The 11,988-nt window shown below is 41.8% G+C and overlaps 1 protein-coding gene and 1 long non-coding RNA gene across 3 annotated transcripts; one reads left to right on the top strand and one right to left on the bottom strand.

The window, feature by feature from the left end:
* Window positions 1-172: 172 nt before the first annotated feature.
* LOC133969512 (uncharacterized) lies at window positions 173-2,458 on the bottom strand. The gene is made up of 3 exons (XR_009924211.1): window positions 2,381-2,458; window positions 690-780; window positions 173-275 (listed from the first exon to the last, which is right to left on the bottom strand). It is a non-coding gene; the product is annotated as an uncharacterized LOC133969512 (long non-coding RNA).
* Window positions 2,459-5,030: 2,572 nt separating this feature from the next.
* tbc1d20 (TBC1 domain family, member 20) lies at window positions 5,031-11,915 on the top strand. 2 transcript variants are annotated; one of them, XM_062406004.1, is made up of 8 exons: window positions 5,031-5,452; window positions 5,702-5,887; window positions 6,076-6,156; window positions 7,032-7,218; window positions 7,337-7,438; window positions 8,091-8,232; window positions 8,668-8,846; window positions 9,524-11,915. In XM_062406004.1, exons 1-8 carry the CDS (start codon window positions 5,317-5,319, stop codon window positions 9,786-9,788), a joined length of 1,278 nt encoding a protein of 425 aa, XP_062261988.1. In that variant the 5' UTR covers window positions 5,031-5,316; the 3' UTR covers window positions 9,789-11,915. The 2 variants fall into 2 exon arrangements, with proteins under 2 accessions (XP_062261988.1, XP_062261996.1); XM_062406012.1 differs by having other exon boundaries at window positions 5,032-5,446.
* The last annotated feature ends 73 nt before the right edge of the window (window positions 11,916-11,988 follow it).

The raw sequence follows: 11,988 nt of genomic DNA, 5'->3' as shown, positions 1-11,988 counted from the left end.
TTCGGACCGCCCCCTGCCTCCTCTTCCACTTTCGGACAGCCCCCTGACTCCTGTTCCCCTTCCAATCTGCCCCCTATCACCGCTTCCACTTTCGGTTTGCCCCCTCCCTCCTATTCCTCTTCCAATCTGCCCCCTGCCTCCTCTTCCAATCTGCCCCCTCCCTCCTAATGTACCTCCTCTTGCTCCACCAAACATTCCGTCTCCTTTATCTGTCTCCTCCCTTTCTTGCCCTGCTCCTCTTCTGTGGGTTTTCTTAGGTTGGCCAGTTTGATTGCCTAGAAGGAAAAAAATGACAAATTTGGTTCCTTGAAGCCATTTGAAGACATTGAAGTCTGAAAAATGACTGGACAATTGATTCTGGACATTATCCGGCCTTATCACCTTTAAATATGAACAACGGAAATTTAACACCAGGAAAAAATTCCAAAGCATTCATGCTCGGGGTGGTGTCTGAGTAGAGCATAGTGGATTGCAGGACAGGGCAAAAGCCTACTTGCATGCTATGAATTTTCAAATAATATTTACTGAAGTATGGGCTCACTCAAACATTTTTCAAACATGTTACCAGAAAAATGTCCATAGCAACCGGCCTCAGACATTTGCATTCCCACATACACGCCCCCTGGAAAATTATAGCAAAATGTCTGGAGTTCAGGGCATGTCAGAAAGCACTAATACTGTATTATTACCATTAACTGTTCCTCTTCTCCCGTCTTTTGAAGTCGGCCTTTCCATGGTCTTGAATGAGGCAGCATGAAGTTCAGCCTGCACCGTTGGTTTCTGGGTGAAGGGAAATTAGACAGTTTCTGATGTTCTTCATTACTCGTGGCATCTATTGCACTTCAATCAGCCAGCATAAAATACCAGTGACTGAAATTTCACTCCTGATAAGTGGTTACATTTCCCTAATTGTGCTCTGTGTCCTGTTATCTGTTGGATTTACAAGGCCACAGAAGTGTTGGACTCAGATAAGGATGCCCCTATCCGTTTCTGCAGAAATGAAAGCAGCCATTCTTCCCTCCTTCGGAGAGAAATGATATTTTGTGACAATCACTCTACATTTCAACTGGGACTTGAATGGGCCATTTTTTATTCTGACACATCTTCTACTGGCTTTGCACTAGACCCGCATTCATTTTGACAGTGCCTCCAATGAATGTGGTTCATAATTGTCAGGTGGGTTTACAGTTGATGAGCTAATAGGCTACATTGTGATTTAGAATACAGCCTAACCGAATATTCCCTGATCAGCTTTAAATATACAGTTACTGTGTGAGTTGTCTTGCTCAGGAAACATGGCCTCAAGTTCCGCAGTTTGAGTAGAAAACCGCAAGTTTCAAGTCGCTGGTAACGTGAGTCCCGCAAGTTTCTGGTGCATACTTTGTTTACTGACATAGAAACAAAGCACATTAAGGCCAGGGCCTTGTTCAAAAACACTTCTGCCGGTTCAAATGAGTCACAGCAGCAGGTGTCTGGTTCCAGAGGATTGGAATTATACTCTTCAATTAATTATGGGGGTGTTCTACGGTTAAACTACACCAGAGTCCTCCATATTTCTGCTGCTTGTTTTTAAAACGTACATAGAGTCCATTCGAGGGCTGTCGAGCTATTCTGTCTATTTAGAAATCCTCTATCCATCTTTGAAATGGCACCTTCAATCGACGAAAGCCAGGATGTCCGAGGTTTTCACCGGCACTTGAACGCAGCGTACATTTGTGTGGCGACTGGAAAAAGTCCAAATGCTTGCAGACACACACACACGTTAGCTGATTCGTGCACGTGTGTATAAATAGAAATGTAAATGTTATGTTAACATTTGACATTTGTTTGCACAGGATGAGAAAAGTTGCCCATCAGGTCAGTCTGTGACGTTGACATAAAAACAAAACATGTAGGTGAATTATTCATTTCATCAAGTTGTTGGGTTGTGCTGATAAAAATATATAAAATGTTAAGCTGTTGCTTTTATTATTTTCATTCAGTAGATCATGTAGGAAACTGTACAAAATGTGTTTGCATCTGGGTATGATTCATGCCCACAGCGCGATGCCCCCTGCAGGCGACACACAGGAAGTGGTCGTCTAGGTTTCCTTTCATAGGAAATCGGATGACACCACAAAAATATATTTTCAAAGAATCGAATGAAATAACACGAGAAATAAACCGAACAAATGTAATAAATGTGCGACTACCTTTCTTTCCCTCACACTCTATACAACACAACGATTGTCTGGACCACATTTATTATACAAGTCGTATTTTCAGTCCTCGTTTTATTTCCTGATAATTTATAATACTGCCTCCGATCTATTGCCAAAACAAACAAACAAACAAACAAACAAACTAATAAAACAAAATCGACAAACAAGCTGTGACTTACCAAGCTTCAGGTCCACTTGCCATCACCAGCGTTATCCTCAGTTCTCACAGCACAGGAAGCAGAGCAGCTGTGAGATGGGCTGACGGCTCACACCGGTTATATTAATGCTCGGGAACGGTTTTGTTTTCATTTCGTCAGAACCAGCACACCCCTCCTTAGTCATTGTGCACAGCATTAATATGTCCATGACTAAGATGCAGATGATTCATTCATCTTTTGTTTCTATCTTTACATAGTTGTTGCTCTTTTTACACTGCCACATGTTTTTTTAATGTGAGTAGATTTAGGTCACCATGATAACAGTGTAAGATTGTATGTTTTTGGTCACTGGTAGAAAACCCGAAAAACATTTAAGTGATGTTCATATTATGTACATTATTGTGATTATATTACCTTTATTCTTCAGTAATGTATTGTTACGCGCTGCGATTATGTGGCCTTAGGGGCGAATAGTGAACACCATGTAAAATCACTGACCACCACTGACACGAACCAACATCAGGAAGCCTGTAAAACAGCCCAAACCATGACATATATTAACATCAAACGACACAATACACACAATGTTAAAATCCCAGGTTGAGGCCCAGCAGAACCAGCAGACCCCACACTGGAAAACGTGCTTCTGATGCTGACACAGGGTTTTTTAAATAACCTCAATGCACTGGCCTGGTGCACCTTGATGACTAATCAGGGTGGAGCTGGAAGAGACGCGAGAGAAAAACAGGAACACATAGAGTCGTAACTTCCCCATCCTTAAATGTTTACAGATCACAAAACAAATCTAACACCTAAACACAGCAGTGGAGTGTAACAGCCACAAACCGAAAAGGGCCACAAGAAGACCACCTACAAATTTCTAGCCCTTTTACAGAAAGAGCAAAAAGACCCAACAAAAGTGAACTGCCACTACTACAACCCAAAAAAGCCACCCAATTGTCTTCAACCACTTCCACAGTTACTGTCATATGGAGGAAACCAGCAGCATACATGACTTGACAAACTAGAAAGACACACTAAGATCCAAAGATCAGTTGAGGGAAAATATCCTCAACAAACAGGTCACAACAATTGCTATGGAGGCTATTCACACAAAAGTAACACACAAGTGACGGAACCTAAGTGGACTGCAATAACAACAACAACAACAAATGATTCAGGTTGCCAACACATACCTATGCAACCAAGAAGTGATCCAACAAATGCAGAGAGCAGTAACCACAACACAAAAGGTTGCACTCATTTGCATGAATCCAAACAATGAATCACAGCGACACGAGACAGTGACCAAACAAAATAGGTGCGTCGCACAAGAGATTACGGTGAATGTGCGGTGCTGAGACATCCCAAACCCTATCTGTCCAATGAGACAAGAATAATTAGACTAACTAGTCTTCAGTGGCTCCACAGAAGGATTATTTTAGTGTGTAACTCACTAAGTTGACAGCAGACACAAGACAAGGTCCCCTGCCACACCCTGGCAACATACCAACACCCAGGTTTACCCACCAAAAAATAATCAAGGCAAAACAATAAAGTGGAAAGAGTCAAGTCTGCCCAATGGCAAAATACTTAGGATGATCTCAAACACCCAGCAGGGAACCCAGCACCCAGTCAAAAGCATTTGCAGATAGCACAAACCCAGGAGTGATCCACAAAAGAGACGACCCCTTCATCAGAGACAAATAGACATTTACTTTACCTCATGGATGTTCTAGCCCGGACGAATCCCTGACCACCACTGACACAAATCATCATTCATTAAAACAGCCCAAACCATGAGACATTAACATCAAACGACACAATACACAATGCATGTGTCTGTATTTATATTTATGGATCCATAATTTACAATTTATATTTCTGCATACAATTTACATTATGATTTATATATGTTCAATTTAACTATATTCAGTCTACTAGTGGTATTTATAAATTGTGGTATTCATTTTTTATTGTTTTTATTATTATTATTATTGGTAGTATTACAGTTGTGCATTTGTTTGGAGACTGGAAAACAGTCAACACACACCCACACAAGTTAGCTGATTTGTGCACGTGTATTTAAGAATGCATCAACAAATAGAAATGGATGTCATGTGAATATGTTTTGGCAAGTTGCCTCTTCAGGTCTGTGACGTGGATAGAAAAGAAAGTGGTTGTGTAAGTTTCATTTCACCAGAAATCTGATGACACCACAAAAAATGTCTTTTCGCACGAATACTGTACATCTTCCCCTGCACAATCTATAACATAATTATAACAGTTTGCTTCTCCTTTTATCATATTTATATAAAATGTTACTGTATATGTTTTTACTTAATGCTCTTATACTTTCTACATTGTGGTATTTAGTGTGGGCTATTATTTTTCTTTATTATTATTAGTAGTTGTACTAGAAGTAGTATATGTTTTATCATTAGTATTTGTATCAGTAGTAGTAGTGCTACTATCACGTGTATACTTTGTACATCTTCTCCTGCACAGTCCATAACATATTACAACAGTAAGTTTTTATTTTTATTTTGTATGTATTTAATTTACTTGTAAATATTTTTACTTAACGCACTTGTACATTGTGGTATTTAGCTTCCATAATCACAATGATGATTGTGATTATTACGGTGTATCCGTGTAGCGCCTCCTCCTGGGGGTGATGAGTGGGAACCTGTGATCTGAACCCGCGGTGTGAACACAGGGAGGATCACCGAGGTGCGGACGCCTCTTCTCGGTCTCAGTGTCAACCTGTCGCCGCCTCTTCTCATCTTCTCTCCTCTCTGATCGTCCACACTTTGTCACAAGTCCGCTCGATGGCGGCCGCGCCGAGGAAGATGCTGCTTTCGGACGCGGGGCGAATTAATTTGAGCTCGGTGACCAGCTAACGCCGATTAGCTCGCTAACGCGCCGCTAGCTCACGGTTGGCAGCCGCGGGGAGGATGAGTCGAGGTTCGCCCGGCAGGGGATGTGGAGACATGTCATCTAGCGAGGACACGCCGAGAAGTGGAGGAGTGAAGAAGAGGACGACCCGGAGCGCTGGTCCCTCCACGCCGGTGAATGGACGACAAGGTAGCGGTCAGTGTCGTGTAGCTAGCTAACTGCGGGGCTAGGCTATGGGTTTACTGGGGCTAATCAAGCAGGGTAGCCTGTCTCCAGATGGACTGACATGTAAACTCACATCGCTGCATGCAACTGTTGGAGCTAGCTAAGCTAACTATGTCCCCTGAAGCGTACCCACCTACACCTGTAACAGTTACAAGCTAAAAACCCTTATGCTAGCTACTAGCTTGGTCATCAGTGTGTTTGTGTGTGTGTGTGTGTCAGACTGGGACAGCAGGCGCAAGAGGAAGACTGCGGACATCACGCAGGCCCTGAGCGTGAGTCCAGTGGATGTAGCGGCTCTGAGGAGGATGGCCATCAGTGAAGGAGGACTGCTGACCGACGAGATGCGATGTCAAGTGTGGCCTCGCCTGCTCAACGTGCCCCTGCAGGTCCTGGACCAGGAGCCAGGTGTCATGTTAGCTGCACAAACACACACACATTATTAGTGTAGGCCACACATCTGTGTGCTCTCTATGCTAGTGCACATTCATTTCCCACTATGCATTATTGTAAAACATGCAGAGCATCAGCAGGTGCAAGCTTTTCCCACACACTGGACTCATCCAGCTGTTCTAATGGTGACATGTCCTGTGCAGAGACGGTGGAGCGAGAGAACAACAAGGACTACAACCAGGTCCTGCTGGATGTCCAGCGCTCCCTGCGGAGATTCCCACCAGGTGAATACTCACAAACCACACAGTTTCTCTCGTGGGCTTTGCTGTCAACTACAAATACAGAGTGATATGTGTAGTCTCAATCTACTGTGCGTGTATATGTGGTACAACAGGCCCGACCACTACAGCCTCTTTTGACTTTCAAATCAATTTGTTAAATATGCTCCAGTATTCAAGGATTTATATTTTTATGGAACCAGTGGAAACTAACTTGCTCAGGTGTGGGTTTTTCTAATTGGGAAGTGTAAAACAACTTCATCAGTTTGAAGATACATGCCTTGCCAAAATCCCAACACGTGCAAATACAGAAACATGCTGCAAATAGCTGAAATTACAATCAACATGTTTCTGTGGGACCCAAAGAAGTGCTGAACCAGGCTGTAGTTCACCGCTTCGTGAAGTTCCATCACCACTGACGAGCAGCACACTTAATAACGTCACCGTTTTTTTGTCTTTGAAAATAAAACTGTCAAATTGATCATTGTTACTTTTGGAGGGAAAAACTCTGCAATACTACAAAATAACATATTTCTGATTTAGAGCTGACTCATAGATCATAAGATTTTGTATCAATTTATGTTTCATACCCAAAATAATTGAACTGCATCACATATTTGTGTAATTTTCATTCATTCATTCCAGCATGCTTGATTAATTACTCATACTATCCTCTTCTTGACTGAACTACTGTTGCTAAAACTCTAGCACATGATTCAAGAAATCTTGTGCCAGTGTTGTGCAATGACAAAAATTACAATGGAAGTCAGTATGAAAAATTTTAAACGAGTGCATTTATATGTACAGAGTTGTGGCATAACTAAAACTTAAAGAAACTAATCAAAGTGCTTTGTTCATTTTATTTTGGATGGACTGCACAGGTATGCCGGACGAGCAGAGGGAGGGTCTCCAGGAGGAATTGACTGACATCATCCTCCGAGTCCTGAAACGTAACCCCCAACTGCACTACTACCAAGGATACCACGACATTGTTGTCACCTTCTTATTGGTCCTGGGAGAGCGCCGGGCGACTGCGCTCGTAGAAAAGCTCTCCACTCATCACCTCAGGTGCTTTTAATGTAAATATATAATTCTGTAGCAGCTTTCATCCTCTATCGTCTCCTTTTTTCTTTCTTTGCTGTGTGCACCTGTCGGGGTTTGAACATATCCTTTTCCTCTTTCTCAGGGACTTCATGGATCCCACCATGGACAACACAAAACATATTCTCAACTATTTGATGCCCATCATTGAGAGAGTCAACCCAGAGGTGCATGACTTCATGCAACAGTAAGGTTTTCTGCTGTTTTTAAGGCTAAACCAATTTATTCCCCTTCTTCTACGAGAGGTTACTAAAATCCACCATAGCTTTATTTATGAACACACAGAAGCTTACCAGACAAAAACTAAAACTCAATGTGGAGAATATTAAAAGGATGCACACCCGAGTGTGGTCTATGGTTCTGACCCTTTGTCTGTTCTCTTGAAAGTTGACATTGCATACTCATCATTTCATCATTTTAATATGATAAATGGAAGTAAGACCTCCAACCTACAGCTTGATCACTTAACACGTGTCAACGCACATACCAGTAGGTTTTACCATAAGAAAGATACTTCAGTGTATTTTTAGCGAAGGAAATCTCCAGCATTTATATCATCATAATGGGTTTTCATCAAGGGATTTTTTAAGGGATGATATATATATTTAATTTGCTTTGGCTGTGTCCTCTATATTCTTGACACACTTAAAGCAACGTCTTCCAAGGTTTCTTGAACAACTTGGAAGAAGATATTAAAAGGTTAATGTAAAACCTGAGTATGTTTAAATCACTAGATGATTGTGGTGATTTTAGTAAAGGATGACTTCTTGCTGGTCATATTATGATTTCTCCAGTTACTTCTCATAAGTCCAGATCCCATCTCTGCCATGTTTCCTCAGGGCTGAAGTGGGGACAGTCTTTGCTCTCAGTTGGCTGATCACCTGGTTCGGCCACGTCCTGTCAGACTTCCGCCACGTTGTCCGGTTGTACGACTTCTTCCTGGCCTGCCACCCTCTGATGCCAATCTACTTTGCTGCTGTGGTGAGTTCCCAGTATTCAGCTCTTCATTTACAGTTCATGACTGAAGTATGCTTAATCAATAGAACACTTTAGAATTGCACGGGCAGTTATATGAGCTTCCTTTATTGATATGATATGTAAGCCAACAGTTGTAATTCACAGGCTCTGCTCTGTGTTGTCTGCGCGCAGATGCCTGTGTAATGATGTACTTTATTAAATTATGAAGGTTGTGTAAAGACAAGTTTGTATGAACCTCGATTATAACGATGCTTTGACCTGCACTGCCCATAGAAAGGTGATGATGGAGGGTCAATGATGACGGATCATTTGTTGAGTGGGTTCAACAAAAACCCCTAATGTCAGCTCGTAAATAAAGTGGCCAATGGTTTTGATATTTAATCTGTCCATCGTGGTCCTTTCGAATGACTTATTGTGTTATTTGCACGTGTGTTGCAGATTGTACTTTACAGAGAAGAGGAGGTGCTGGATTGTGAATGCGACATGGCCATGGTTCATCATCTGCTGTCTCAGATTCCTCAGGATCTGCCCTATGAGACCCTCATCAGCCGAGCAGGAGACCTCTTCGTCCAGTTTCCTCCCTCTGAACTGGCCAAAGAAGCTGCCTCAGATGACGGGTAATCACCTTCCCTTTACAGAACACTACTTGCCTCAGTGGTGTGAATATTTCGTGTCTTCGCTTCTCACACACTGTTTTTTTAAACTGTAAAATTTATATTAAAAGGAGACAAATTATGCTTTTTCATATTTTCACTTTCGTCTAGTGTGCTATAGTTTTTTATGAATGTAAAAGTGGTAAAGGAAGCTTCTCTCTGCCACAGAAAAAACTGAATCTCCTGAAACACCTTGTCAGTAGCCCGACTGAATATTCTGGCGTATCATAAGATGTCATATGACCTCACACTGCCATTCATTTGCACAATGCTTGCAGTTAGTCTGGTCAGGTAAAGTGAGACCGGACATTTCCCACAAAGTCGGCCAATTCGAGCAGACTGGGCTTTACCAGTCGGGGGGGACCTTAAAGAGACAGGAGCTAAAACCAGGTGTTTCAGACAGAGGCTGAAAGGAGGAGCTGCAGCAACAGAAGAGTGTTGTGTTTTCTGAACATAAGAGCATATCAACTTTTTCAGGCTAAAAACTCAAATTATAATCATCAACCTGAATATGAGCAGAATATGTCTCCTTCAATTTTCTTGTACTTCTCAACAACTTCAATACTCACTATTCTAACATTAACCCTTTCCTTTTCCCTTTGGTCTCTCCTCTGTGTGAATCTCTCTGTTGACCTCCTAAGCATGGCCACCTCCACCTTTAAGGACTTTGATCTTGCGTCCACTCAACAGCGACCGGACTCAGTTCTCCGTCGGCGACGCAGACAGAAGCAGGCTGCACTGGAGAGCGCAGCAGCCGGTTCAGTAGCAACAGTGACTCGGCCTTCAGCAGCGCGGCGCTTTGTCCGACTGGCTGTCATGGGTCTGACGGTTGCTCTAGGGGCAGCAGCCCTTGCTGTGGTCAACTCTGCGTTGGAGTGGGCCCCCAAGCTGGACCTGTTTCCTTGAAGCTCTTTTACCCCTGCACTCCAACGCATCATCCCTCACGTGACTCTAGTGGGTGCAGACCCTGCAGCTGATGACACTGTCTGGATTGAACGCTCCTCATTCGTCTTCTAGGATGCTACTAATCATCCCACTCCACATGGGGCTTCTCAGCCCCCTGCTCTGGGTCACATGACTCCTGAAGAACATGCAGCAGTTTGGGTTACAGCTGCTATTGTTCTGAAGTGAAGAATCCATCCTGTTATAACGAAGATAATTTATTTCTAAGGACTATTACGGATGGTGTCGTTATTCAAGTTTATTTATATTTGGGATAACTATAATCGGATATTGAGTAATCCTCAGAGATTTATGTTGAAAGCTTGGTGGACTCACTACAATAGAAACTGCTGCCAAGTTTAAGTGTGTATGTGTGCGTGCGTGGGTGCACGTGTGTTTGTGGTCGCAATCTGTTTGTAATCAATTTGATACTTGGACTCAGACCAAATGGAGGGTTGATAGAATCCTCTTTCTGTATAATTTAGTGTTTCTTAATTTATAGATATGTAGAGTATAGAGGTTTATGATCCCACAGACACTTTTTAAGGTTTTAATAGTTTCAGGTCACTTTGGTGAGTTCTCACCCCAGACTACACATTTCAGCTTGAATTCATTGATGGGTCCAAAATATTTCTGGAATTTAAAAGTAAATATACTGTCACCTGCTTGAGACTTAATTTTGTATCTGAAAACGTAAAGCAACACTATGCAACTTTTTAAATCATAAAATAGCAGCTACAAAATTAATATGGTGCTGCTCTCATTTCCACTCCTCACCCCGAACGTCTGCTCTTGTTCTATGTAACTTTGGTGAGCAGGTACGATCTCCTGTGAGAAGTGTGTAAGCACCAGGCCAGCAAGATGTTGATTAGTTAAAAAGACCAGTAAAAACCAGTGATTATATCCAATATTCCAAGTGGAAACTTTTAAGATAAAAACCGAGATTGGTGTATATGTTACATCAGCAGCTCTTCTGGTTCAAGAAACCAGGGATCATGGGTAATATCTGATCAGAGCTTTGGTCAACACATTGCCGGGCTTTGATTTTTCTCGGCATGAAAACCCTACCTAATGATTCACCATGTGTGGCTGCAGAGGGCGCTGTTGCTCACTACAATACAAGTTACATATTGTTGCTTTAATCCGCGGAGTAGGCTCCAGATTAGAGTTCAGGTTTCGCAGTCCAAGTAAAAAAGAAAATCAACCATGAAATGGTTAAATTGAGCTTTCCAGTTTTTGTAGTTAATTGCTCAGTTGTGCAACCTTAAAGATGTGTCTGTGTTTCATGTGCCCGTATTTACAGGGATACATCTTCTGCTCTGCTTATACTAGGGTAGCAGATGGAATCTGACATCGTAGTTCAGCAGCAAACTCACTCACTTAATGCCTGTAACATTTCAGAGCTGGGTTATGTAGTAATTGGAGCGACACAGTGGGCGACCCAGTTTGCACTGGTTGCGTTAGTTTTGCAATCACAATTAGTTTGTTATGCACTTTGCTCACTCCTGCTGAAAAGGTGCTCCAGTTAGAAAAAGCATTTCAATAAATAGTGTCCAACATTTGTTTCAAACACGACTGATTTAGTAAATAGGATTGTTAAAAGTCTAGAATGGGAATTTGATTTCAGAGACAGTCCATATCATTCCAGTGTTTGTCATTTTCATTTGATTAAATATTTTATATCCGGATTGCTTATTTGTCAGTGGTGTGGTACTCGAATAACTACAGAATAATACCGAATTTAAGAATTGTAGTTGCTTGTATTAGGCAGCACAGAAAAAGCAACTAAAAACATATCATGGTATAATCAAAGTCACATGTTAAAAAACATTAGTTTTTGCTACTGTATATAAGGAAATTAATACCTGGGCCTCCCATTCCAACATTATGGTCCATTCATTTATTGCCTTTATAATAACTACTGATGAAAATGAAGGTGAGGCTCTGAGCAGCCCGAGAGTGGAGCTGTTTAGCAGAATCGAAACACATGTATCTGCACTGATTTATCTGCCTTTTACATTTATTTTGTGATAATTATCATACTGATGTAAAATTGTACAAGAGAATGCTAATAAACTATAGTGAAACGCATATTTGTTTGGGCAGTTAGACATTAATGTGTTGATTTATTTTCACCAAATAAAGTTTAAGACTTTTCAGATGT

The sequence above is a fragment of the Platichthys flesus genome, chromosome 2 (assembly GCF_949316205.1).
Source record: "Platichthys flesus chromosome 2, fPlaFle2.1, whole genome shotgun sequence".
NCBI classification, from domain to species: Eukaryota; Metazoa; Chordata; class Actinopteri; order Pleuronectiformes; family Pleuronectidae; genus Platichthys; species Platichthys flesus.
This window is presented reverse-complemented; position numbering and strand designations above follow the sequence as displayed.